Raw genomic sequence first — 25,700 nt, forward strand, 5'->3', positions numbered from 1 at the left:
ATTTAAGTGGGTCAAAAAAGACTTGACGAGGGGGGAAAGTCAAACTTTCATTTATGTCGTGGGTTGAAACTCAAAATCCGATTCTTCATAAATATCACAAAAACTAGTCGGAGATAACATTTACATTCGGGGCTTCCGTCGATTCAGTCGCCTTTTCCGTCTATTCATCACAAAAAAGTTTCCCCCATCCACATACCCCACCAAGAAAAATTTGCGTGTGATTCTCTTTTTTTTTATATTTGCGGCTTAATAAAACGGACGTGACCACCAGTGAACGTGATTTTTATTCTTTTCGGAAAATTTTGCCGGTAAATTTGAAAATCATCGCTCTTCGGTGAATCCTAAACTCTCGGACGCTGGTCGCGTCAGTATAGCAAGTAAAACCATCAGGATTTCCCGTCGGCCGGCCATCAGAATGAGTTGTATCCGCCTCTCCACATTGGTATAAAAAGTCGCGGGTCGCGTATGGTTTCCCGCTCATTGTTGCATCAGAGCCTCAGTGAGTGACCGAAAGGTGAGCAAAAACACACACGCGCGCGCTTTCGGAACTGGAAAACGGAATATAAAAGTGTTGGAGAGCCCTGTCCAGTGGTGGCCAGAGAGAAATGGAGGGAAAGGATGCAGTCGTGATCGTGTGGTTACTGTTGCTGACAGTCGCTAGCGACCGAGTGAAAGGCACTTGGAGCCAATTTTATCATTTGCGTGGTAGACTCATCTTTCAAGAAGAATTTGACACTTTGAACACATCACGATGGCAGCACATAATCACCGCCTGGAGGGGAGGCAACAACGAATTCGAGTACTACACCGATCGACCTGAAAATAGGTAACATTTTCTCATTTTCACTCACGTTCAAGTAGAGAGAAATCATTTTAAAAGTTTAAAACGCCATTTTCAAAGTTATGTTCGAGACGGAGTCTTGCATATTAGGCCCACCCTAACAGCAGACCGATTCGGTCAGGACTTCCTTTACAACGGAACCCTTGATCTGTGGCCGGAAGGGTGCAACGTCAACTACAATGGCGGATGTGTCGCGTACGTATACGCGGATTTCTTTTTGTTTTTGTTGTCAACATTTGTTTTTATTATTTGTTTATTCCTATTATTCATGTGCACGCCTCGACTATACGGTTGTCTCTTTATCATCATCCATCATCGATCATCAGAACTTCCGACGAAGACATCATCAACCCTATTCAGTCCGCCCGGATGCGCACCATTAACTCGTTCAGCTTTACTTACGGCACGGTCGAGATACGCGCTAAAATGCCCCGCGGCGATTGGATTTGGCCTGGTAGAATTTCGATTATTTTTTTTGGTTTTTTGTTTTATATATAGTAATGATAATGGATTTTTCTTTTCAAACCAAGCTATGTGGATGATGCCAACCGAAAACCGTTTCGGTCCGTGGCCACGCTCTGGCGAAATCGATATTGTCGAAATTCGAGCCAACAACGATTTCACGTGTCGAAATAAGCAAATGGGAAACACCCTAATGGGCTCAACTCTTCATTTTGGTAATTGTGTGTAATTAATTTTTAAACTGTAGTCATTTCTAATGTTGATCATTATTTCAGGGACGGACGCGCAACATAATGTTTGGCGACCAACTCACTATGAGGCGTATGTCCTATACATTTTTAACTTATTTTTGAGTTGATTGTAAATTGTATTTATATAATCTGTTAAGGGTATTGGAAGAAGGGGATTTCGCATCAGATTTCCATGTTTTTGGACTCCAGCGCCTTCCTCAATCTATTCGCTTTTACGTGGATGGAATATTGATTGGTGAAATTACTCCGCCGGACGGAGGTTTCTGGGAGGTGGGCCAATTGGATCGAGACCCCGGTGGACCCAATATTTGGGGCAACGGTACAACAATGACGCCCTTCGACTATCCGGTAAATTGTCAACCATTTACAAGCTATAAAAAATCTCGAAAAGTAGTACTTGCTCTATTTTAAATTGATACCACTCAGTTTACAACCTCTCAATAGCGCATGTTTCTTTGTTCGAACCCTTCGATAAAAAAATTATAGTTGCCATAGACCCGCTAGAAATAGAAAGTTAACAAAAAAATAGAACAAAAAGAAAGTCAAACTTTATGGATAGATGAACGGGATTTTATTAAAATGAATTTTATCTGAGCCAAGTACAATGAGGTACAGACGAAGTGGCCGAGTGGTTAAGGCGACAGACTGCTAATCTGTTGTGCTCTGCACGCGTGAGTTCGAATCTCATCTTCGTCGATACTTTTTAATTACTTTTTTGGTTTTTACACTTATGTTTTGTTAACAATAACTAAAAAAAATTATAGAAATTATTTTACAACTATATTTATTGTTTAAAAAATGCGAAATGCAGTCTTTGTTGAAATCAGACTTCAAGCGCTTGGCGCTTGGACTGACTCGGAATTAACCCCTGAGAGATGCCGAGAGATGCTTTATCTCATTATTTCTTTATACAGTATTCCTTATTTTTTGTTATGTTCTAAATCTTTACTATTTTAAAATTCAGTTCCATTTCATTCTCAACGTGGCGGTGGGAGGAAACTTCTTCCCTGATGGATGCATCAACCACCAGTTTCAGAAGCCATGGTATGATCCCTTTCACTATACACTTTCACACCGAAAGCAATTGGTGAACTAATTTGACATATCTAGGTCGACGAAGATAAAGCAGCAAATGCTTCCATTTTGGGAGAAACGACACGAATGGCTACCAACTTGGAACCTCCAACACGGAGACGGTGCTAGTAACGCGCTCCAAGTGGATTACATTCGTGTATACGAATACGATCCGAACGATACTGTTGACTGGTATTGGTACCAAAGAGGGTTGGCCAGCAATTCCCTTGTTGATTCACAACGTTTGAATGTTTAATTTTCTGTAAGGAGATTAAATTTGTTAAAAACATATCTCGGAAAGGTGATGTTCATCGCGTTCCTTTGCTAGTACAAATCGGTACAAATCCAATCATTGAACCAGCATCCACAGTTTCGTGTCCTTCTTTCTGAACAACATTTTTCACGAATTTTTCTTCTCGTAGATGTACTAAATGATGACTCATAGTCTCAATTTCTCAATTTAATATTTTAAAAATAAAAAATTAGAATATACGCTTGAATTTTATCGCTGAACTGAAGGATAAAACGACGAATTAAGACAGGTAGCGGGTAATCAAAATGATTTTACACCACTTATAATAATAAGGTTACACCAAAGGAGGAAATTCACTTGTCTATTGCATAACTTTCATGACAGCATATTACATCAAAACTATATTTTCTATTCTTTAATTGTATAGATTGCAGTGCCTTGAGAATACTTTGTAAAATTTGAAATAATAAATTTCAGAATTTCCATTATTTCCCTTATTATATACCAGGTAGCTAGTTATAAATACAACCTTGAAATCTTAATTCGTCCTTCATTTTATCTCGCAATTATTTTGACTTTTATGTCCCAATAAATCGAACTAATGGCAGATTATTCTGCTCGTTAAATTAGCTGGAGATCAAACACTCCATGTTGCCTTTGTGGAACACGTCTGACTATAGGTTTTTGAAATGATAACATGCAGCGCGGTTTTAACTTAATTGCGTCTGATTCCTATTTTAGTGTCCCGCATTCCGTTGCCCGCATTCTATGAATCTCTCAATCTTGGGGAAACTACCGACCCTCGTGTTTGTTTTTAATTGTGTGCTCCTCAGGTCTTTTCGAGGGTCTTTTTCACTTGTGCTGCTTGCAAATTCCAACAGAAAAATGTGAAATAATTATCCTTTCGCGTGGGTTAATCGACAATATAAATTCGCCGGAGGTTCAGTCACTTTCCGCTCACTCAACTGAACGTTTCAAAAGTTGATTTGTTATTCCTGATTTTGATTTTGGGATTCGAGCGTTGGACTGTAGCGGACCAAACCGGTAAGCGAATTTTCTGTATTGAATAAACATAGCGAGTAACACGGTTAAGCAAAGGGGTTGGCTTTCCCAGAAAAACCATCGTGCACAAACTTTGGGATTCCATAAAATTATGTGAAGAAATAAAAAGACATCCGCATTTCTCATCAAGTCCGGATTGAATTATATTTGGTAAACATCACATACCGTGAAAGGGGGTGTGGCATAACAGTTGGAATTTCCTAAAAAGGTAACCCACGGTCACAATTCAATCAATGCCCAGTTTGCACACAATAGTCTACGGTCAGCAGTCCAAGTAGAACTTTTATTTTTCGTTCGATATATCGCAATAATTGAACTATTTCTGTCAGGAGTCGGGTTTAAACAAATGAAGGGAAATGAAGTAAAGACCTTTATTTCACTGGTAATGGTAGTTGTCTTGTTACTTATCCCCAAAACATCGGGTAACTTGGACGAATTTTATCGACTGCGAGGTCGACTCATCTTTCAAGAGGAATTTAACAGTTTGGATAAATCACGGTGGCAGCACGTCATCACCGCCTGGAGAGGAGGTAACAACGAATTTGAATACTACACAGATCGCCCTGAAAACAGGTACAAATGTTTCACTCAGTTATTATTGTAATCATTATAATGTTAACGTGAATTTCGTTGAATCATTTAGTTATGTTCGCAATGGAGTTTTGTACATAAAACCCACCCTGACGGCTGATCGTTTCGGAGAAGATTTCTTGTACAATGGCACGTTGGATATGTGGAAAGAAGGATGCAATGTGAATTACAACGGTGGATGTATCGCGTACGCAAAAATATTTTTACTAATTCAATTATGTCCATTATACGAAATTTTTTCCCTTTTATCAGGACGTCTGCAGAGGACATCATCAATCCAATTCAATCCGCCCGGATGCGCACTCTCAACTCGTTCAGCTTTACTTACGGCACGGTCGAGGTACGCGCTAAAATGCCCCGTGGCGATTGGATTTGGCCTGGTATGATATTATAATTTTCGCCAGTTAAATTTTTCAAACTAATTTTAAAAAAATTTTTCTTTAAAGCTATTTGGATGATGCCAACAGAAAACCGTTATGGAGCGTGGCCACGATCTGGTGAAATCGATATGGTTGAAATACGCTCAAATGATAATTTAGTTTGTCAAGACCGACACGTTGGAAACAAACTCATGGGCTCTACCCTTCATTTTGGTATTTATAATTTCAATTGTATCAATTAATAAATACAAATTAAGTTTGTGCATAACAGGTACTGATTCTAAACACAATATCTGGCGTCCAACTCACTACGAAGCGTAAATCAAATGCATAACTTTATTGTATTTTTTGCCGGTCTCCAAGCTCATCTTTTGTAATCAATTAGGATTCTGGAAGAGGGCGATTTCACATCAGATTTCCACACTTATGGATTGCAACGCCTGCCGCGATCCATACGTTTCTTTGTCGACGGAATCCTAATTGGTGAAGTAACCCCACCGAGAGGGGGTTTCTGGGAATTGGGGCAATTGGATCGAGATCCCGGTGGACCCAACATTTGGGGCGGTGGTAGTCCCATGACGCCGTTCGACGAACCGGTTAGTGCATTCATTTCTCTTTTAAATATTAACGGGATCCTTAATTTGTCGGTCTTCTTGACATTATAGTTTCATTTCATTCTGAACGTGGCGGTGGGCGGTAGCTACTTTCCGGAAGGATGCACTAACAAACCGTTTCCGAAGCCGTGGTAGGAATAGGCTAATTAAAATTTATGTCATCTTCTGAAAAATAGTAAACTATCGGATTTATTGTATAGGTCCTCTAAAGAAAAGCAACCAATGCGTTCGTTTTGGGAGAAACGTCACGAATGGCTTCCAACATGGAACAGACGCCGTAGAGGTGAAGAAGTAAGTAACGCGCTCCAGGTGGACTACATCCGTGTCTACGAATATGCCCCAACTAAATACATGCCAATTTATGATACAAGTGATTGGCACTGGTATTTGTGGGGCTTAAGCAGAAATCCGTTTTTCGGTTAAACAATGCTCAATTTTAGAAGTCGACAACCCATTCAAACCACCCTGTTGGTTCACATTGTTTTGCCAACATTTTTCCGGCATTTTTCCACATTTAATTTTTCCAATATCTTTTTGCTTTATTTGGTTCTCGATCTTGGGATCTTGCATATGCAATCTATCTTTATTTCTGGACTAGTTATAAAGAATCTTCGGTGCTTATTTCTTACGAACGTTTAAGTTTGTCTCTGGTGTACGTATTAGGTCTCATTTCTCTCTCAGCCTGCTCTCAGCCTCAATAAAAACAGCGATTTTTAAATTGGTTCAATTGTCAATGAATCTTATCGGATAAAGTCAATAAAAAAACACATTTTAATGTAAGTTCGCGTTAAACTTTAAGGGATAATCAAATTGAAAAAAAAAAAAACAGGAAGAGAAAGCAAATACCCTGCTAGCACAAGATATCTATAGGATATCCTAGGTTAGTCCCTTCGTCCAAACGACGTCTCGTCCCTTTTGAAACTACAAGGGATATCCACTTTTTGTTGTCAAAAATGGACGTCCAATTTTTACGTCCTTAGGACGGAAAAGTTGGATGCATATAGTACAGTAAATATCCGACAACGACAAACGGTCGAACGGCCCCAGCCCCTTATCAACCCACCTCTGTGCTCACAGCCAACTTGCAGTCGACTCTGCGAGCAGTTGGAAAGCCACTCGTCTATTCTAGTGAGTCCTAAGTATCTAACTAGTCTGATTGGTCTTGCAGGTCGGTACGAGCAAACCATATTTCTCAACCGCAGCATTACCACTTCTCACGAAAGAGATTAATAAGTAAGTAGGCCTACCGATTAAGGTATCGAATAGCTCAAGGTCCTGATGAACAACTAAGACAAATCTTAGAAGGACTAATAGAAATCAAGAAGAAATACCGTCTAGCTCAACGGAAATTTCTATGTATCTCCAAAAAACCGGCAACCACCATCAAATGCACGCATGTCCATATAAAGAAATATATAAATTCATTTTTTATTAGGTTAAAATGGTTATTTTGTATTAGCTGACAATTGGGAAGAAACAAGGAGGCTCTATAGATATTGTATGCAATGGAAAAGCTGTACGCATCCGTGTTCCAGCGTCCATGCGGCCAGAAGTTAAAAACATTTCTCTTGATAACCTAACGAGAAACAAACAACAAGATGCTCCTGCTACGAGTTTTTCCCTGGAAAGTGACAAATATCGAATTTTGTCAGGAGAATGAAACTGTCTTATTCAACAAAGAAAGGACAATTTAGTAGCTGCAATTCCTTCTGCTATCGAGGTTGGTTTTGTTTCATTTAATCAGGTAAGTCCAGTTTAAAATTTTTTTCATAGTTGCAATTGTTGGATGAAGCCCGGATGCATGAAATGTTGCAGCTGAAAGTTACAGCAGTAAGTTCAAATTGACAAAGTGGGAAGGTCTCGTCAAGAATGCTATGAGAATCATATGATCCACTGCAATAAGGCTCAGGAGAAGATGTCCAAGGGACGGACAGCCAATCCAAGAATTCAAACTAAAAGACGTCTTAAAGACGGGGGCTTGCTAGCAGGGATGTCAAATATGTCCATACTGAGAAAGGGTGTCTTATTGCAACGTGAAGAAATTTGCTTTCTAATCCTCAAATAATATGCTCAACCATCAACTCCTGTCTCAGTAGAGAAATGGAGAATCTTTTTCTTGAGTATTAATAACAATTTTTACCTAAATTTTTGTATAAATTAATGTTTCTTTGTTATTTATCAGGGAAACTCCTTTTAATCGATTTATTTGCTGTATAATTGAAGAAGCATCTCGTGTACCGAACCAGAGTCTTTATAAAAGGTGAGTAATTTTAAGTTTTAAATGAGTTTTAAATTTAATATATTTTTTTATTTTCGTTATACAGATATCTTTTATTAATGTAATCCCACAGAAAAGAAGCAAAACAACACGAAAGTTTAAGTTTTAATTTAGTTTAAAATTTAATGTATTTTTAATTTTCATCATACAGATGTAAAGAAAGCACAGAAAAGAGATATCAACTATTCTAGCCTGAATTCCCCTCCCTCTGCATTGTGTTCCTCTTCTTCCTCGCTTCCAACTTCTTCTTCTTCTCTCATATGGCTTACCCCAAACCTTCTTCTTCTCCCTCGCAGGACTCTCCCATGTTTTTGTCTTCTTCTTCAAACTCGCAGTCCCAGCTCCAGTATTTCCAATCGCTGTCTTCACCATCTATCATCACCCTATCCAACTTTGGAACCCAGTTGGTCTTTCCGTTCCATTTGGGAGGAACATCTTCTAATTCAGGAAGATCATCCTGATATAATAAGAACATGATTACAATTGGAAAGGAAAGACCAAAGATTAGTAGGAAAGTTGGAAAGCGAAGAAGAAAGTCAGACAGACATTACAACATTGGAATATGGTTACATTGATTACAACGGTTTCATCACTCCATGTTCAATCGTTTACATACCACAAGACTGGTAGTTAATCAGGAGAATGATGGTGTTATAATGTTGACAACGCAATATCGAATGGCATCCTCAATTTGTGAGTGGCCAACAAGGTACTTTTACGGCGGAAAGATAATAACAGCTGAAAGTCTCATTAGGAACGGACCTTGTTATGAGTACAGGTGAACCAGGAGGTGCTGGCGGCAGGTTCCTCTTGCTGGTGTTTGTTTACTTGTGTGATGTCTGTCCGTCAGCTTAACAACTGAACCGAAACAAAACGAAAGCAGTTTAATAAAGGTAGGGTGGAGGGGTAGGCCCCCCGGTAGAAAAATCGACCCCCCATCCACTCCCCCAACCCCCCAAATCGACCCCCTCCCTGTCCACCCCCCTCCCAAAAAAAATTGACACCTTCCCACCCACTCCCCCCCAAAAATTGACCCCTTCCCTCAATCCAAACTGCAAAAAAGAAAAAAGCGGACATTGACTCACTTCCAGAAAACGAATGTAAAAAGCCTAGGTCGGACAGTAGGGCTAATGTGGTTTCTGTCAACGAAGCAATTACCTCGGGAAAGTCTAATTTTGAAAGTATTCCTCAGCCGATCCTTGGTATTAAAGTGTATTAGACTTATTTAAGGATTTGTTATTTATTTATTTGTAATTGTTGAAATCTATGAAACAGGAAATCCCCTAACACGAAACCCTGCTCAACCGAAAACTCCTTACAATCCCGTGGATAAGGTTTCATTAACGAATTACTTACTGCACAGAGTACTTAGATGGAGTTTTGACTGGATTGAAGTCACTTTTATCATTTTTAAGTGTATTTTGATTCTAACTAAATAATTTGTAAATAGGAACAACAAAGGCACGAGAATAAGGATGAGCCACCTCCACTGCTCGATGCATTGCAAGTTACGAATAGTAAAAGTCTTCCAAAGCTCCGCAAAGCTCTCGCTGTTGCCAGTGGTGTCAAACTATGCCACTCTAGAAGATTAGGCCTACTGTAGCTTATGGCTTATGCTGCACGAGGCTGGTCTTTGCAAGGATGTTCACACGAATCAATTTGAAACATTAGAAACGTTGATTTACTCGAAACAATTTTGCGATGGCTTCGCTCTTCTTCCATGCGAAGCTTAGGGTGTTTCATTTCAATCTTGTATTGGGAACATAGAATTAATACAGTTGAGAAAGTGGGCAAAACTGAATAGCTAAGAGGGAGAAACTGAGAGAGTCAACCTGCCGTGATGCGGGCGAGGCGAAATCGGAAAGGAGAGGGCAAGAGAGAAAGAAGCTGCGACCTACCTTGGCGGAGCCAAGGTCAGTTCTAGAGATTTCTAGAATAAAGAGGGGGCGTTAGAAAAAGGGGGATGAGAGAGAGTAACAAAATGGGGGGGGGGCAACATTGCAACATGTTTAAAAAATTGAGCGCGAAATGGATATTTCCGACATTTTTGAAATTCAAGGCGGCCTTTTACATTGGGGTGCCCAGTACTAAAATAATGATAAATACAAAATTTCAGATTTTTAAAGAAATATTTGACCCTGCCAGCCGTGAGAAAATAGCTAAATTTGCATTTTTATTCCTATTTTCCCCTGCGCTCGAGATGTTGTACTTGGAATTTTTTAGCGGCCTTTCGTATTTAAGTTCTTCAATATACAACTAATATATGCTCAAAACCTCATATTCATCGAAGAAGTTTTAGAAGTCATAGAAAAATTTAGAAATGTTGGCGATCGCGTGGCTGTGTTAGTCAGTGGCAAACCTCAGATTGAATCACCAAAGTTGTTAGGAATTCCAGTAATTTCAGATTCCACAGGTGTCGCCCATCATCGAGCTGTAGTCGATTTATAAGAAGATTGGGGCATATTGAAGAACGTCATTGGCCTTTGTTTCGACACAACCGCCAGCAATACGGGGCGTTTGAAAGGCAGCGCGACCATCATTGAATCAACTGTTGGCCACATGAATATGTTTTGGTCACTAAAGTGTTTGAAAGAAAATGGCTGGGACTATAACCGCGCTGCGTTTAATTTTGCTAAGTTTAAAGCCTCGAATGAAATCTCACCAGAAGCATTCTTAAAATAGCACGGGGATTAGTATGTAGGTGACATATTGTGACGGGGATTTCTAGAGAAGTACTGAGTGTATTGGAACAACCTAAGCAGATGCCGAGAACAGACTCACCCCCGAGTCTCATTTGACTCGCGGTATTTAAAGGAAAGCGTCACCCTGTTACCGGGTGACGCCGGAAGAATCTAGAGAAAGATTGTCATCTAGATAAGGTCTAGATGACCGCTAAACAGTTTCAACCCCTTTCGAGGGTAAAGTGGAAAGTGCATACGGAAGAGTCATTAAGATGGTCAAGTAGATAACTCTACGTGACCTTACAATCAGAAGGGTGAAAGAGATTCACGTGAAATCCATTAACACGTGTGTGTTTCTGGATTCCACGTGACAATATTTGTCTTGGAACGATATGTATTTTTTTTCTACTATCCAGAACTAGACCATAATTTAATAAAGCACATCAAATTGTCTCTTTTTTCTTTTTTCTTCAAAAAATTTTTGAAGAGTTATATTTTCTTTCCGGAAACCGGTTTAGCTGTAATTGTAATTTGTGCTCTGTATTTGCACATAGAAATAAAAAAGAAATCTGGCATCGGCCATTTTGTAAAAACTTAAAGTTTCCTATTTTGCATTTTTTGCTCCCCCTTCCCCCTATGGCGAGTTTTTCCCCGCGAATCTACAGGTACAGGGACAGGGGAAACTTCAGTAGCTGATCGGGAGAGGTTGAATGAAGAAGTCTAAATTTTTTGTGTCCATGACTATTGATCGTGCCAAAAGACTATTTACAATGTGCCAAACAATTAAACACGATTCATTCAAACAAAAGAATGATGATTTGAAAAGTGATGGCGTGACTGCAAGGCCTTCAACATCGAGACCGAATTTCCATCTGCAAGTACGTCAGGCGACATTTTCGTTCTACAAGTACGTCAGGCGACATTGGGGTTCACCGCTTATCATGTAAGTATTTTCTCTTTATTAGCACGTTTTATGTGAACGGTGGTCGAATAAAGAACGAGCGTTCGTTTGAACAAAGTGTTCTTAATGGGTTACTTGGGTTTAATTAAAGGAAGTAAAGATTAAGACTTGGCGCCAAATTGACTTGGCTTTCCTCGTGGCTTTCACGAGACGCTCTTACGTACTATATCACAGTCACTTCCTGTTCTTTCTTAGCAATTAATACGAGTATTGAAATTCAGTTTTTGAGGTTTTCTTTCCTCCCATCGAATGGCCATTTTATTTCCTTCGAAATAAAAATTCCATCTTGATATTTGAGTCGTGTCCACAACCTATTTGCCAATCAATTTGAAAAAATGTGTTACCACCACTTTGATTAGAATACCTTTTCAGTTGGTTTCAAAATAGCTTGTATTAAACCGCAGCCCATTCCAAATTCCAATCATGAGAGTAGGCATGTAAAGGACTGTATGCGAAATAACAATAGAAGGCGATTAGTTCTAGGAATGCTTGTTTGTTATTTTTATGATGGCAAGTTTTTCAGTTATGAGATTGAAATGTTTGTCCCGACTGTTGTTGTTGAAGCCCATTTGTTGGCAGGTGGGAGAGTGTTGCAATCTAGTGATTCGTCTCTGCTTCGGGATTTTGATTTTATCTTGGGGAAAAACCAGCGCAGGCAGAGGAAATAAAGTAGCTCAAAAACACTGATGAAGCTGAGGCCTAAACCTAGTCCCAAAAGTCCACCGGTGGCAGCTGTTGGCAAACCAAAAAATGTTGAATTTGTAATTGAAAAAAATTTATGGGATAAAATGGTCTTACAAATAAAATCTTCAACGCCAAAACGAATGTCAGTTTTGTATCGTACGCCAGTCTTATCTTTGTAGTAGACGTGAAGTACTGCGACATTTGATCTGTGGTAACAAGGGACGTTTAAATTGGAACAGTAATTTAATTTTTTTTTTTTAATTGGGTTACTTGAAATATTCGTTGCTGTCTGCATTAGAACTGAGATTTCGTCCAGCCACTAGACGTTTAAAGGTGCGTGTTAAATTGAATCCCCTTCCGGGAAAAGACGAATACGAAATTTCTGGGTCGTACCACACGTCTGTGCAAGGAGGAAGACAGTGGCAAATCTTATCCTCGTTTTGCCTTACGTCTTCTAAAATTTGAAAACAAATATTTCACTCTTTATTATTTTTCTTGTGTGTTGAGTTGACATTTAAATACCGTAAACATCAGAGATGCAAGAGTAGGAATCCAAATTGCACAGCTTCGTTCCTATGTCGGCTAATGTAGACCAAGATAGATTTTTTAAAATGTACAAATAGATTTTAGTGTTTTTGGGCCGGAAACTAACCTTTGAAAAAATATGGTCTGCATTTACATCGCTCTTGCATAAGTCGTGTGGCACACTCGATAGTACAAGCCGATCGACTGTAACGTGGAAAATATTTTAACTTTTGTTCGCCCTCCACTTGACATTGGCGTCGTGCTGGCGTTACATCTTTTGCCACTTCTTCCGTGTTGAATGTTGTTATTCCTTTGACTCCGACGAATCTAATGAATTCAAATTGCGTCATTTTTTTTTCAACATTGAATTTGCGATTCTTTTGGAAGTATACGAACGTTTCAGTGCCAGGGCCAAGGACGAATCCACGATCAGCAACATCTGGAAATTCCTCTGACGTGTGAATCAGTACCTGTTTTTCATTTTGCATACTTTTTTAATATTTTTTATTGACTACTTGTTGAATGTTTCCCCTACGGGATGTTACCTTAAAACCATCAAATTTTCCGTTGGTCACACTATAATCTTCTATGTCAGCATCGATCACCAGGGCGAGTCCCATTCGGTATCCGTTCCCGCTCACCCGAAGAGGTTCGTGATCGCTGGATTAAAACAACATCATGTTTATCCTCGACTTAAAGACAGGCTTATGATATCTTCACTCTTACGTAGTAGATTCGATTTCTAACTCCGGATCGTTGTATTTAGCTCCGTTGAAAGTGCAACAAATGCCATCATCCGTAGGAAGAAAAGAAAAGTACTCGAAACACGGCGCCGGAATACCGAGCCAGATACAGTCCATGACCATGTCTCGACAGGATGGCGCCGACTAAGTGGAAGAAAAGCGTCTCGTAATTCAATTGCCAAGAAAATTAGTGTCAGGTTACCTTTTTAAGAACGTCAAACAAATCCGCAGATGAAATGTTTTGCGTCCGATAAAATTCGCTTAAATTTTCTAATTCCTTTTCGTTTTTGATCGCCCTGTCGAGCTTCGTCATGTACCTCAAGGTTTGCTGCATTTTATCGTAAGTGATGTTCTTGTATCTTTATAAAAGAAATTTTCAAGGGAATAAATTAGGAAAACAGCCTCGGACGAGTCGTGAGTACTTTTAGGGATGATTGAATACGACCTTGGGTCTTCCATGACTCGAAGTAGTTTTGTCTTGGAGACCTTATTGACGTTGCATATGGTTACCGCTGGGAAGGGAATATTTTTTAGTGGATAACGGTTAGAATCAAGCGACATGAGGACGGGGGAGTCTTCCCATTTCTTCCACATTTGCCAGCAATAATAGCCAGAAAAGAAAATTCCAGCCAGGAAAACCAAGGTCCACATGACTCTTTTAAAAGAAAATTTAATATAACGGGACAATGCTTTTATCGTTTGAAATCGATTCTGTTAAATACCTTTTCAACCAATGGCTTTTTTCTTCTGTGATGTATTTTAACCCGTGAAGAGAAGTGGAATCACAGAACTGCTTAAAGTACTTGCCTCCATTTTGGCACACCTTTCGGCTCTGAGTGGAGATCTTTCGGGACGACATTATTGACTTTCTCACTCCGCACTCGGACACTGTTGACTGTCGACTGAAAGTGTTTTACCGCATTGATGGGAACATAGCGCCACATGCCCGTGACTAGGGTATAGACACCGTTTGTTCGTTTTACCAGGGGCGCATTTCCTTCAGACGAATTTTATGACTTTGGTTCGCCCTTTTCCTTCACACCGCTTTTGTAATGCGTACATCACGCAGCCTATATTGCCTTACTACGTAGGGCAGGTTAAAAGGGTCTAGTCATATCTCTTTGAAGAAGAAATATTGAGAGTCAAGGAATCATGGCCACTGCCTCAGTGCTTTTTTAAAGTTATGCCGCCATACCTGGACAGCGTTTGAAGGTGAAACATGGGTTAATAGCTTGAAGCATGGAAACGTAAGCTGAAGACGGTGGGTATTTTCCAGTTGAGCAATGTGTCGAATCATCTTCAGGACGACCTTAAGATGCACGAGCAGCCCACAGTCTTATACGGACCCATTTTAAATATCAACTTTTGTTGGCATTGAATCCAAAAAAGACTAGGTGCGATCTTCATGGGAAGGTATGTTTTTTTTTAGTATATGAAGGTTTAACAAGCGCTGGGAGAACGACGGCGAAAGTAGAAGAATGATTTTATGATGGCACGCAACATGACGTAAGTTTAGTTTTGTCGTTAAAAACTACAATGTTACAACGCCTGTAAACAGAGAATATGGAGTTCATTTGTTATTGAAGCCAACTGATTGTCTAACAGTTGCGGTGGAGGAAGTCGTTCAAAATGTGTAGGAATAATGACTCGTGCTCCACTGGCCCTATTCTCGGTTAACGTGTGTTACGGTAAAAAATAAATAAACGCAATTTTCAAACGATGAAAAAAGACAGTCAGACTTCCGACGTCCTGTGCTACTCCACCCTTTCATTCCCCCAATCCGTTTTAGTCTTGTTTTGCAGATATTCTTTCAAACACTTTTCGAATCCTTTGTTTCAAAGAATGAAAGAACCTCCTAACATAGCTGCCGCGCGTCTTTTGAGTTTTAATAATTTCAGCGTGCCGAGAAGAATCATAAATTAATTTTATCGAAGCAAAATATTATTCAGTTTCGTTTGCAACTGAATGGTATTTTCAATGTTTTATAGGCGTGGTTACGTACTCAATTGATTTATCATCAGTCCATATCCATATCACTTAGCAGCAGTAGTGAAACACATCCGGGTTAGGGAACTTGACACATCGTTTGTATCAATTTGTATGCAAACAAGCGAATCCTACTCATGTAGAGCATTGGGTAAAGGCGTAAAGGGTAAAGGATATTAAATATTCATGAACTGTACAGGTGCTGAGAAACAACCAAAACGATTCAATCAACCCACGTATTCATGGAATATACAGCGTTTGTAAAGTAAGCGACGGTCATGAACTCCGGTGCCCAATTCCTTGAATTTATTGAAAACCCACATGCCTTTCACTGTCAGCATATCGGAAATGGACTTCCGTAATCTCCGGGTTTATAAGTCTCCGAATTGGATGTTCTTGTGTACATTCAATCTGCCACACTAGCGAGTTAGGGTACTTGATTATCCTGTGCGTGTTCTGTGATTTTGTTCGTCCGCTCGAAATGACGAAGATATTATTTTGCTTTGCTTGTGTTCCTCTTTTTATCGTGTTGGCGAACGCCTCCTCAAAGGTAAAAACAAAGAATTGACACTCTAACGGAGTTTCTAAATTTTTATTTCTTTTCTATTTCAAAATTCCCAGGTTGAAACTAATTCATTTGGAAAACAAAGTAGCGGTCTAAATGTTTCGGCGAACGTTGTAGGCAAGAAGAACATAGTATTTGTTTTAAAAATTAGACAAGGTCGAATAATGTTTTTCCAATGGATGGCTTTACAGATACAACTCCGGTCTGCTACGGAGAATTAGGATGTCTCGCTTTGAATCAGTCATGGTACAATTCGTTGCATAGACCGATTAACTTGATGCCAATGACTAGGAATAGAATCAATACGCATTTCACGTTATTCACCCGAGAGAAACCAATGCAAGTGAGAAACAAAATCTTTTCTTTTTAATAAAATTGTTCGAACAACTTGACCGTTAGACATGCACTTGTTTCTTACGCAGGGGCTCAAAATTTCTGCCAAAAATACGACTGAAATTACTGCCGCTTCATTCAAAGCATCTCGACCAACAAAGTTCTATATTCACGGTTATCTTGCCGATGCATACGAAGACCGCATCACTGTAAAGCCAAATTCTAAAGTTTTCTTGTTCTGTTCAGTCACATTTAAACTGGAGGATTGACGTTGTGTTATTTCAGACGCTAGTTGCAAGATTATTGGGTAATGGAGATTTCAATGTCATCGTTGTACATTGGGGAGCTGGAGCGTACACTACTTATGGCCAAGCAGTTGCAAACACACGGCTCGTTGGGCTAGAAATCGCGTTCCTTGTCAACACTGTGATAGTAGGCATCAGAAAATGTGTCAGCAGAGGGTGGTTTTATTTCCTTTTTTTACTTGAAATCGATTGTGTTAGGCAAAACTTGGCGTGAAGGCTTCTGATGTCCATTTGATTGGACATAGCTTGGGATCGCACATAGCGGGATACGCAGGAGAAAAAATTCTTAATCTCGGTCGTATTTCAGGTTCGTTTTTTATCTCTTTTAATTTTGCATAGTCATTTTGTCTTACATACAATAAAATTGGCTCTGTAAAGGTTTGGATCCTGCCGGTCCATCTTTTCGCAGTATGCCCCCTTTTGTTCGTTTGGATCCATCTGACGCTCAGTTTGTTGAAGCCATTCACACTGATGGTGGTGCATTAGGTAAATTAAGAAACCTTGAATAGGCATTCAAACAGCGAAATCATTATCTTTTGTCGTCTCAAAGGCTTTGGACTTTCGGAGCCTGTGGGCCACCTAGACTTTTATCCTAACGGTGGAGAAGTACAACCTGGCTGTGAGCCATACCCTGCTAACTTTGTAGCTAGCATTTCTGCTCTGGCTGCTGCCAACACCACTTTAACGGATATCGTCGCTTGCGACCACATGCGAGTCATTTATTTGTATAGTGACTCGTTTCTCTCACGTAACAACTGCCAGACTGTAGCGTATGAATGCTCCGACTATGACTCTTTCAACAAAGTAACACCTCTTTTAATCCAGCATATGCTGGTATTATTAATCTTTATTCACATTTTTGTTTCGAAAAACAAGGGAGCCTGCATTTCTTGTGGATCTGACAATACCAAATGTGTCCCGTTCGGGTTACAGGCCTCTAGTTATCCCAGTCGCTCTCGGAGAAATGTCAAATTATTTTTCAATACCGGCTCTAATGTTCCTTATTGTCGTAAGATAGGCATATTTTTAAATCATTTTCAATTAAATATTTAACGCGGTAGGTTTTATCACGCGGATTTTATCCAGGAATGCATTACGCAGTTAACGTAAGCCTGGCGAAGGCACAGCACGCTAAAATAACTGTAAATGGAAAACTTGGATTGACTGTTGGTGGAGACAAAGGTGCCGTGTCAAACGTCCAGCTAATACAGTCAAAGTATAAAGAATTCAAATAATATTCTTGGATAGCTTAGGAAAACTGTGGAAGCGCTAAATATTTTTTGTCGATCTACAGTATTGGCGCAAAGCTAGAACATGGGAAAAATTATCAGTACCTTTTTTCTATTGGAACTAATATTGGCAAGACGAGAAAAGTGAATCTCCGCTGGGATTATGTAGTTAACCCATTGGACCCTTCAACGATTTGCGGTTCATTATGCAACAAAAAGCTTTATGTGAACAGCGTCACAATTTCATCGCTCAACAACTACCCAGAAATGTAATTTGCATGTTTTAAAATCTCCATTCTTTTCATGATCAAAGTCGTTCTTTTTTTGTACTTTAGAAATAGAATCGCAAACACTCTTAAAGCCTGTCCATCATCTAGTCCTGGAATTATCGGATCTGAATCCAGTTCCGATTTTTCCGTCGGTGGTACTTGCGCGAAGTAAATAAAAAAACAAACAAGCAAAAAAACGGTTATGGTGTAACACAGTGAACATTTTGTCTATCACTTTCTTTTGTGTTCTGGGAATTTTGGTTGCGGAAAGTAAGGCTATGGGTGGTGATTTTTAAAAAAATACTATTCGAAATTGAATTGACGGCCTTGGGACGGTTTTGACGGACATTCACATGCGCTTGATTATTGGAAATTGACAATGAATATTTCTGATACTTGAAAACAAACGATTTCTTGAATATAATGTAATTTTATTTTCCGAGTCACACGTCGGATTTTCCTTTCACAGATTTCAATAAATTAAAGACGATGTGGTGCATAGATTATGAGAACATTCTTGCTTTGAAGGCGACGGCTTTTTGCTTGTTTTGTTTTTGCGTTGCCATTGGTGACGCCTTGCATAACTAATCTAGAGCAATCTCGACCATTTTAACATTTTCTGGCTTTGTTATCGCTTCTTCGAGCTGTGAATCGGAAAGGTTCAATGTGGAAGAATTTGGCGAGTTACTTGATGAATGTAGCGATCTGTTGTCTTTTTCCGAGCGATAAGAAAGTGGAAGAGGTTCTTCCGTCGAGTTTTCACTTGACCGTTCCTGTGAGGAAGACAGTACAGGGACGTAGCATCTAAAGAAAAGATAGTATAGCAACTCGACGGCACCAATGAAGCTCATGCCTAAGCCCAGGCTTAAGATACCGCCCACAGCCGCTGGAAAACGAAAACAAATTAACGTAAATTTTCTAAAACGTTTTAAACTTTTAGCCTTCTTACAAATAAAGTCCTCAATTCCGTAGTGAATGTCGGTCTTGTATAGGAAACTTGTCTTCTCCTTGAAATAAACGTGTAGGACTGCCACGTTTGACCTAGAAGCAATAACGGAATGAGTTTTCGTTGACTCAACAAACCAGTGACACACATAACGAATTTTTCGGATTCCCGTATTGTTGCGTTACTGGTTTGTTTACTAGCAAGACACTACTTTTTAACAAAACAAAAGATATAGCCTGGTTATGTATTAACTTGAAATACTGGAGATCAGGTTCTAGATTTAGTTTTTCTGCCAAACGAGTGAAGGTACGGGATGAATTAAAGCCTCGTCCTGGGAAGCTGGCTTGAGATATTTCTGGTTCAAACCACTGGTCATTGCACTGGGGCAAACAGCCACACGTATTTATTCCGTTCCGCCGCATTTCCTCTATAAAATTAAATCCATGCTACATTTTGAACCGATTAATGATGACTGTGGGAAATTATTCACTACCATAAACCTCGGAGATACAGGAATAGTTTTCCACATCACATAGCGGCACTGATTCTTCAGCTAAAAGTAATTAAATTGCGTGAAAAAGTATTTTAAACAAAAGCTAGAAGTTTTTAAACCTCGGAAGAAGTAAGGCCGACAGTTGCAAAGCTTCTGCATTTTCCGTGTGGTGCATTCGGCTACACAGGCCGACTGACTGTACCGTGTGAAGTAATTCAATTGTACTTCTCCGTCAACAACACACCCACGTTTCTTATGTGGCACTGTAGAGACCGCCTGATTAGAGATCACAGTGGAAATCCCTTTGAGTCCGGCGTACCTACCACCCCCATCAACGTAAAAAAAAAATAATAATCAAATAAATTGTAACCAACTAAAAAATTAGAACACAGTACGTTTCGGTTCCAACACCCAGGGCAAAGCCGCGATCAGATATGTCCGGAAACTGTTCACCGCCGTGAACCAGTACCTGTAGCAAACATAACATGATAAATTTCCCTTTTGTGTTTAATTGTCAATTACCTTGAAGCCGTCGAACTTGCCGTTGGTTACACTATAATCATTTACGTTAGCATCCAGTACTAAAGAGAGACCCATTCGGTATCCATTTCCATCGATTTGTAACGGCTGGTAATTTCTGATTTAAAATGTTGCACTTGATTAGTTGCGTTCTTGACCGGTTCTGTTGCGAATTTTAAGCGAGTTACCTGGATTGGATTCCCAGTTGTTGGTCGTTGTAGTAAGCTCCGTTGAAAGTGCAGCACATTCCATCATCAGTAGGACGGTAGGATAAATAATCGTTACATTTATCCGGCACCCCTTGCCATATGCAGTCCATGACAAAATCCCGACAATGGGGAGCAGTCTGTATTTATTAAATTAATTCTTATTGCGACAATTCTGCATTTGCGTTAACACTTGTGTTACCCTTTTGAGTAAGTCGAACAAATCAGTTGCTGTTATGTTCTCCGATTTGTAGAAGCGACTCAAGACTCCCAAATCATGTTCTTTCTTTGTGGCTCGATCTAGTTTCGTCATGTACCTTAGCGTCCTTTGAATGGTAGCAAACGAAACATTCTTGTACCTTTTTATGAAAATGTAAATGCATTCGACTTTATGGGATCAAGTTATAATTATCAATTGAATTATACCTTGGATCAAGGAGGGCGAAGCGTAATCTTTTCTCTGATATTTTGTTGACGCTGCAAATAGTTACTGCTGGGAATGGGTTGTCATTGAGCGGGAATCGAGGGGATTCGAGTGACGTGAAAACGGACGAGTTTTCGTACTTTAGCCAAATTTTCCAACAGAAAAAGGACGTGAAGAGGATTCCACACAAACAAACGAGAATCCACATGAAACTATTGCGCAGAAAACTCGAGTAGATTAAAGAATTGAATCGACAACGTCTCTACACAGATGTAAATCAAATTCAAAGAATAACACGACTAACCGTTCAAACCACGAAACCCCGTCTTGCGTAATGAATTTCAGTCCATGAATCGACGAGTTATTGGAGAAGTGTTTGAAAAAACGACCGCTGATTCGGTAGCGTGTTTTGTTCCGGGTTTCTGATTTATCCGGGAAATCCAACATTTTCTTGTGACTTGCTACTGTCAACTGTTGTCTTTCAATGTGAAGGCAACTATTAGGGAAGCAGTATATAGCTGCAGTTGACTTCCTCTTGTGTTCGTCTTGTCTTCTTTGATGGTCGAAATGCCAGTTAAACTCGTTTTCCGTCCTTTTCGTTAAATCTTGAAAAGCATACAATAGCAAAAATAAAAATAAACTCGTCGTCTTGTCATTGGCACACCCAATTATTTTTATTTGCTTTTAGTTGTGGGATTTAAAAATCTCAACTCTTGTCTTACCACTTAAAAAAACAACCATACAATTTATTTCGGGTTATTTAGTTGCGTCCCTCTATTCATGAAACCAAAATGGGTTAAAAATGCCAGTTGTGTCACTTCATGAGACAGATACAGCACGAATCAAGTTTTATTCGAGTACCGTACCCTGGGAATAACTTGTTTCAAGTACTGATGCGCCTTAATGGAAGAAGAAAAAAATGAACAGTTTTTTTTTCAGGTTCTCCGAGACTCCGATTAATAAAAACCATTAGCATGTTTGTCCGAATTCCAATGGTAAATTCAAACTACGAACTGGTTCTTATCCGAGTCGAAAACCAGGAGCAAAGTAGGTAGATAATTCACCACTGGTAAAATCCATCAAACTGTTACCGCACTGGGTTACCATATATTTGGTATTACAGTTGATGTGTACATACTGTAGTCACATGTCACTCCAACGGTACTTCAAAATCACATCGATAACCAAAATTAGTCAGTTACAATTCTCACGAACAAGTCGAAGTATACAAGTTTTGACAAGATTATACGGTTTCAGGGCTTCAGGCGCGGACTTATTTTGTCATCAGTAACTCGTTCCAAGTTTTCCCATATGTTTCGAAGCTAATACAAACCCAATAGAATCCGGCTGCACTACTGCAATAGTTTAGATTTTGGAGATTGCAAACTGGTCGAGAAAAATCGAAAGAGGATTTGGATTTGTGTAAACTCTAAACTGTATACCGTATATGTATATGTAAACTGTATCGAACCTTTTTTGAAATTTTGAAAAACTCGTATGCTGATTGCTGATACGTTTATTTTTCTATATCAGAATATTATACGAATCCAGCTATGCACATCTTGAATTCCAAATTTATCTAGAATATGTTATGTGTAGAACGTTGTAGAAGTAAGAACTAATAAGACCTAACTTTCCCCTGCCATAATAGCTAATAGGCAATTGATTACACAGAAAAAAGTTTCTAGATTCTTCTGCCAATGTCCCTAAGCTTTCTCTTTAGGGCGTGACGTCATGTTATAACTGGCCATGTAATAAAACGTTTTGAACCGTCTTGAAATCTATGGGGGATATAAATGTTTATGTGACTTAAAACCCCCGTGTAACGGGGAAACAATTGATATTTTCCCTTCATTCAACCTAAATGGACATACACGGATGACATATTTTTAATTTAAAAAATCCTTTTCTGTTGTTCAGTGAATCGACTTGTTTAAAGTGACGATGAAGATTCCATTTCGTATTTTTCTTTTTCTTCTGCGCATACCAAACAAGATATTTACATTACTCGGCAGATTTAATATAGGGTTATTAATTATGATTCTGGGAGTTCTTGATGATTATCAATATTTAAAAACCCGACCCTGTATTTGAGAAGGTAAATTCGTTGATCCACGGCGAACGAGTTGCGAGTGTCCATCGAGGCTGAGGAACCAGATGTTCGAGGATGACGGATTTATTGTTGGCGAAGACGGTGGACTTTTCCTCGATTTGGAAGATGTTCGGTAGGAATGCTGAGGCGCAATCACCATCGTTTGATTTTCAGGTGCCTTCTTGTGCGTTGACCAGTTAGTACGTAACCATAAAAAGATGCGCCGATAAAAGAGGAAGTAGAACAATTCGATGACGCTGATGAAGCTCATGCCTAGACCGAGGCCCAAAAGTCCACCCATTGCAGCTACACATGAAACAAGTACGAATTAGCTAGTTAAATCAATTGGTCTTGATGAAATAAGAGGATAAAAGAATTACAGATAAAGTCTTCGATTCCATAGCGAATATCCGTTCTGTAGCGCATTCCTGTCTTTTCTTTATAGTATACGTGAAGCATCGCTACATTGGATCTGCATCACATAAACACAATATCCTTATATGTTGAAAGTGATTGAAGGTTTTCACTTTTGCTTTTGTTGGACAGAAAACTTACTTTAAATATTCTTTTGTTTCGGATCCGGTATCGAGTCTATGTCTTGCTACAATTCGATTAAAAGTGCGTGTTCGGTTGAAACCACGACCGGGGAAGGATGCGTAGGAAATTTCTGGCTCGTACCACGTATCTGTACAGGGAGGCAAACAGTTGCATTCTTCTCCACAAATATCTCCCCGTAAATGAATGCCCTCTATCAAGAAAAAAATTACATTCAACATCAAGTTATGTTATGATTTGTTAATTAAGAAGCTACAATATTGTGTACCATAAACTTCAGCTATACAGCCATAGGACTTAATTTCGCACAACTTTGTCTGGTTATCTCCTGCAACCAAAATTTCGTTAGATTCACGTCTTCGTGTTATTCTAGAACACGCATGTCAAATTTGCGTTCGCTTGAACGTAAACGGGTACCTTTGAAGTAAAATGGACGGCAATGACAGCGTTCTTCCATAAACTGCGTATCACATTCGACAGAACAAGCTGATCGACTATAACGCTGAAAATATTTCAGTTTCTTTTCGCCCTCCACATGACATTGACGTATCGAAGCTGGTATTTCTTTGGCAACCTCTTCAGAGTAGAAAGAAGTGGTTGCTTTGACTCCAACGAAGCTTTTAAAAAAAACAATTAAATATTTATAAAAATATAATTCGAGTTTTTCATTGAAAAAAGTAGTTACGTTTCTGTTCCTAGACCTATCACGAATCCTCTGTATGAACAATACAAAAATTACTCGGTAAAATAATCTTTAAACTGTAGTGTAGTGTGTAAAAAAAGTCTGAATTTGCCTATGGGCTACGTCAGGAAATTCTTCCGGCGAATGGATCAACACCTGAGTATCGCAAAAATAATTAGACATAATGTAAAACAGATATTTCATATTTGTGTTACCTTGAAGCCGTCGAATTTGCCACTAGTAACACTGCAATCATTCAAATCGGCATCGAGAACTAAAGACAAACCCATTCGGTATCCATTGCCATTCACTTTCAAAGGCTCATGGGCTCTTTTAAAAAGAAGATGTCATTAAAAATAATCGTTTAGTGAATATAGCTCTGAACGTTACTTGGTTTCTAGGTCTAATATTGTGTCGAAATATTTTCCTCCGTTAAATGTGCAGCACATTCCGTCGTCAGTAGGTAAGAAAGTAAAGTACTGCATACACGGTTCTGAAAGCCCTAACCAGCTGCAGTCCAAAACTAGATCTGTACAAGATGGCGCAGTCTGTTTTCAGAATACGGTTGTTAAACGTCGTGTAACATTTACGAACTATTTTATTGTCATACTCGTTTCAAGACCTTGAACAAATCAAGAGCAGTGATGTTAAGCGCCTCGTAATATCGGCTCAGCTTGAGCAACTCTTCCTCGTTGTTGAACGCTCTATCCAGTTTAGTCATGTAACGCAGTGTCGTTTGCAGTTTTGCATAAGAGACACCTTTGAACCTGTTTAGTATGTTTAACAACCATTTAATCGCATTTAATGTTTGTCCAGTAAAGCCTTTGACTAGAAAAGATGTACCGGTACCGATAAATCTCTTAGGAACTTACTTGGGATTGCCTGATATTGCGTCATTGAGTTTTCTTCCCGAGACTTTGTTAACATTGCAGATTGTGACAGCTGGAAAGGGGATGTTCTTTAGTGGGTAAAGATGTGTTTCGACCGATGTGAGTAACGGAGACTGCTCCCACTTTTGCCACATTTGCAAACAGAAATATCCCGAGAAGCAAATGCCGGAGAGAAACACCAAGCTCCAAATAACTCTTCGAACAATCACGATTACAAAATTTTAAAATCATTTAGTGTTAAACTTAAATCGTCGGATAATCGAGAAAAATGTAAATGATTTGGTACCGTTCAAAAAACAGACTTCCGTCTTCGAAAATGTGTTTCAGGCCATGAATGGAGGTATTTTCGCAAAAATGTTGTAAAAGCCGTTGGTTTCTTTCGGACGATCTTTTGTTTATTCTTGCTCTCAGACGAGGCATGATGAACTCACTGCAAAAGACACCGAAGCAGCTGTGACACTGATTTAAACGTGGCAGAATAATTCTCTTTTTTTGTCTCTTCACTGCTGACCTGTGTCTCTGTTGGAGCGCAACAATACACCCATCTCGAGAACGACGCTCGTGTTAAAAGAGTGCAACTTTCTCTGAGCATTCACTTGGATGCTAGAAAGAAAAAAAAACGAGTTCTCAATTTCAGATGGACTGCGCGAGCTTTCTCTGAGACTTCGCATCGAGTTTCCCTTCAAATTAATTATATGATTGAATGAGTGTTTAATAATTATATTCCTTGAACTTTTCTTTGACTATGGAATTTTGAGTTCAAAAATAAGATTAATAGACTAGCTGTACAACCTAGTAACCACAGT

General features: G+C 39.3%; 6 protein-coding genes, 1 long non-coding RNA gene and 1 other non-coding gene across 13 annotated transcripts in view; 5 read left to right on the plus strand and 3 right to left on the minus strand.

The window, feature by feature from the left end:
• Positions 1-134: 134 nt before the first annotated feature.
• On the plus strand, positions 135-3,082 carry LOC124340462 (beta-1,3-glucan-binding protein-like). Its single transcript, XM_046792994.1, has 8 exons — positions 135-826; positions 902-1,036; positions 1,168-1,295; positions 1,372-1,518; positions 1,579-1,624; positions 1,692-1,902; positions 2,519-2,598; positions 2,665-3,082. Exons 1-8 carry the CDS (start codon positions 606-608, stop codon positions 2,882-2,884), a joined length of 1,188 nt encoding a protein of 395 aa, XP_046648950.1. The 5' UTR covers positions 135-605; the 3' UTR covers positions 2,885-3,082.
• Positions 2,169-2,250, plus strand: Trnas-gcu. The gene has a single exon. It is a non-coding gene; the product is annotated as a tRNA-Ser (tRNA).
• A 737-nt stretch (positions 3,083-3,819) lies between the features above and the next one.
• LOC124340461 (beta-1,3-glucan-binding protein-like) lies at positions 3,820-6,181 on the plus strand. 4 transcript variants are annotated; one of them, XM_046792990.1, is made up of 10 exons: positions 3,827-3,925; positions 3,996-4,204; positions 4,273-4,516; positions 4,587-4,721; positions 4,787-4,914; positions 4,981-5,127; positions 5,186-5,231; positions 5,300-5,510; positions 5,580-5,659; positions 5,729-6,181. In XM_046792990.1, the coding sequence occupies exons 2-10, from the start codon at positions 4,177-4,179 to the stop codon at positions 5,949-5,951; spliced, it is 1,242 nt and encodes a 413-aa protein (XP_046648946.1). In that variant the 5' UTR covers positions 3,827-3,925; positions 3,996-4,176; the 3' UTR covers positions 5,952-6,181. The 4 variants fall into 4 exon arrangements, with proteins under 4 accessions (XP_046648947.1, XP_046648946.1, XP_046648948.1 ...); XM_046792992.1 differs by having other exon boundaries at positions 3,996-4,151; positions 5,729-6,180; XM_046792991.1 differs by lacking the exon at positions 3,996-4,204 and having other exon boundaries at positions 3,820-3,925; positions 5,729-6,180.
• Positions 6,182-11,346: 5,165 nt separating this feature from the next.
• Positions 11,347-25,700, plus strand: part of LOC124340755 — a 28,437-nt gene continuing 14,083 nt past the window's right edge. The window contains exon 1 of the long non-coding RNA XR_006918175.1: positions 11,347-11,434. This is a non-coding gene — a long non-coding RNA (uncharacterized LOC124340755). The remainder of the gene's footprint in view (positions 11,435-25,700) is intronic.
• LOC124340754 (pancreatic triacylglycerol lipase-like) lies at positions 11,351-18,533 on the plus strand. 2 transcript variants are annotated; one of them, XM_046793362.1, is made up of 12 exons: positions 11,351-11,430; positions 16,008-16,068; positions 16,143-16,294; positions 16,374-16,493; positions 16,570-16,716; positions 16,788-16,896; positions 16,968-17,075; positions 17,140-17,393; positions 17,466-17,598; positions 17,676-17,805; positions 17,884-18,087; positions 18,154-18,533. In XM_046793362.1, the coding sequence occupies exons 3-12, from the start codon at positions 16,229-16,231 to the stop codon at positions 18,257-18,259; spliced, it is 1,377 nt and encodes a 458-aa protein (XP_046649318.1). In that variant the 5' UTR covers positions 11,351-11,430; positions 16,008-16,068; positions 16,143-16,228; the 3' UTR covers positions 18,260-18,533. The 2 variants fall into 2 exon arrangements, with proteins under 2 accessions (XP_046649318.1, XP_046649317.1); XM_046793361.1 differs by lacking the exon at positions 11,351-11,430 and adding an exon at positions 15,821-15,936.
• Positions 11,821-14,332, minus strand: LOC124340752 (pickpocket protein 28-like). 2 transcript variants are annotated; one of them, XM_046793358.1, is made up of 11 exons: positions 14,123-14,332; positions 13,846-14,055; positions 13,603-13,759; positions 13,384-13,544; positions 13,203-13,317; positions 13,054-13,127; positions 12,785-12,984; positions 12,655-12,714; positions 12,403-12,586; positions 12,247-12,338; positions 11,821-12,180 (listed from the first exon to the last, which is right to left on the minus strand). In XM_046793358.1, exons 1-11 carry the CDS (start codon positions 14,257-14,259, stop codon positions 11,972-11,974), a joined length of 1,599 nt encoding a protein of 532 aa, XP_046649314.1. In that variant the 5' UTR covers positions 14,260-14,332; the 3' UTR covers positions 11,821-11,971. The 2 variants fall into 2 exon arrangements, with proteins under 2 accessions (XP_046649314.1, XP_046649315.1); XM_046793359.1 differs by having other exon boundaries at positions 13,387-13,544; positions 14,123-14,331.
• Positions 18,387-22,092, minus strand: LOC124340747 (sodium channel protein Nach-like). The gene is made up of 14 exons (XM_046793354.1): positions 22,009-22,092; positions 21,690-21,934; positions 21,398-21,617; positions 20,980-21,280; positions 20,678-20,887; positions 20,454-20,610; positions 20,234-20,391; positions 20,049-20,163; positions 19,922-19,995; positions 19,646-19,845; positions 19,527-19,586; positions 19,286-19,460; positions 19,037-19,128; positions 18,387-18,973 (listed from the first exon to the last, which is right to left on the minus strand). The coding sequence occupies exons 3-14, from the start codon at positions 21,414-21,416 to the stop codon at positions 18,672-18,674; spliced, it is 1,863 nt and encodes a 620-aa protein (XP_046649310.1). The 5' UTR covers positions 21,417-21,617; positions 21,690-21,934; positions 22,009-22,092; the 3' UTR covers positions 18,387-18,671.
• Positions 22,291-25,452, minus strand: LOC124340749 (pickpocket protein 28-like). The gene is made up of 12 exons (XM_046793356.1): positions 25,181-25,452; positions 24,877-25,089; positions 24,615-24,771; positions 24,395-24,552; positions 24,220-24,334; positions 24,117-24,160; positions 24,008-24,037; positions 23,740-23,939; positions 23,591-23,650; positions 23,323-23,515; positions 23,148-23,239; positions 22,291-23,073 (listed from the first exon to the last, which is right to left on the minus strand). Exons 1-12 carry the CDS (start codon positions 25,312-25,314, stop codon positions 22,739-22,741), a joined length of 1,731 nt encoding a protein of 576 aa, XP_046649312.1. The 5' UTR covers positions 25,315-25,452; the 3' UTR covers positions 22,291-22,738.

This window comes from Daphnia pulicaria, chromosome 5, assembly GCF_021234035.1.
Source record: "Daphnia pulicaria isolate SC F1-1A chromosome 5, SC_F0-13Bv2, whole genome shotgun sequence".
In the NCBI taxonomy this organism is placed as follows: Eukaryota; Metazoa; Arthropoda; class Branchiopoda; order Diplostraca; family Daphniidae; genus Daphnia; species Daphnia pulicaria.

What these genes read in the sequence shown, in the direction of transcription:
- LOC124340462 (XM_046792994.1), top strand. Translation starts at nt 606, where the DNA reads ATGGAGGGAAAGGATGCAGTCGTGATCGTGTGGTTACTGTTGCTGACA. An exon ending in TACAATGGCGGATGTGTCGC is followed by an intron (nt 1,037 to 1,167) that starts GTACGTATACGC and finishes ATCGATCATCAG; the next exon opens with AACTTCCGACGAAGACATCA. An exon ending in CACCAGTTTCAGAAGCCATG is followed by an intron (nt 2,599 to 2,664) that starts GTATGATCCCTT and finishes TGACATATCTAG; the next exon opens with GTCGACGAAGATAAAGCAGC.
- LOC124340461 (XM_046792990.1), top strand. Translation starts at nt 4,177, where the DNA reads ATGCCCAGTTTGCACACAATAGTCTACG. An exon ending in TTTGCACACAATAGTCTACG is followed by an intron (nt 4,205 to 4,272) that starts GTCAGCAGTCCA and finishes TATTTCTGTCAG; the next exon opens with GAGTCGGGTTTAAACAAATG. An exon ending in ACAGATCGCCCTGAAAACAG is followed by an intron (nt 4,517 to 4,586) that starts GTACAAATGTTT and finishes TGAATCATTTAG; the next exon opens with TTATGTTCGCAATGGAGTTT.
- LOC124340752 (XM_046793358.1), bottom strand. Translation starts at nt 14,259, where the DNA reads ATGTCGTCCCGAAAGATCTCCACTCAGAGCCGAAAGGTGTGCCAAAAT. An exon ending in CGAGTCATGGAAGACCCAAG is followed by an intron (nt 13,760 to 13,845) that starts GTCGTATTCAAT and finishes TCTTTTATAAAG; the next exon opens with ATACAAGAACATCACTTACG. An exon ending in TTAGAAATCGAATCTACTAC is followed by an intron (nt 13,318 to 13,383) that starts GTAAGAGTGAAG and finishes GTTTTAATCCAG; the next exon opens with CGATCACGAACCTCTTCGGG.
- LOC124340754 (XM_046793361.1), top strand. Translation starts at nt 15,868, where the DNA reads ATGACGAAGATATTATTTTGCTTTGCTTGTGTTCCTCTTTTTATCGTG. An exon ending in CTCTAATGTTCCTTATTGTC is followed by an intron (nt 17,599 to 17,675) that starts GTAAGATAGGCA and finishes GATTTTATCCAG; the next exon opens with GAATGCATTACGCAGTTAAC. An exon ending in GTCCAGCTAATACAGTCAAA is followed by an intron (nt 17,806 to 17,883) that starts GTATAAAGAATT and finishes GTCGATCTACAG; the next exon opens with TATTGGCGCAAAGCTAGAAC.
- LOC124340747 (XM_046793354.1), bottom strand. An exon ending in TTCGCCCTCCTTGATCCAAG is followed by an intron (nt 20,611 to 20,677) that starts GTATAATTCAAT and finishes TTTCATAAAAAG; the next exon opens with GTACAAGAATGTTTCGTTTG. An exon ending in CAACTGGGAATCCAATCCAG is followed by an intron (nt 20,164 to 20,233) that starts GTAACTCGCTTA and finishes ATTTTAAATCAG; the next exon opens with AAATTACCAGCCGTTACAAA.
- LOC124340749 (XM_046793356.1), bottom strand. Translation starts at nt 25,314, where the DNA reads ATGCCTCGTCTGAGAGCAAGAATAAACAAAAGATCGTCCGAAAGAAAC. An exon ending in TGTTCAAGGTCTTGAAACGA is followed by an intron (nt 24,553 to 24,614) that starts GTATGACAATAA and finishes TTCTGAAAACAG; the next exon opens with ACTGCGCCATCTTGTACAGA. An exon ending in TGGAATCGAAGACTTTATCT is followed by an intron (nt 23,074 to 23,147) that starts GTAATTCTTTTA and finishes TTTCATGTGTAG; the next exon opens with CTGCAATGGGTGGACTTTTG.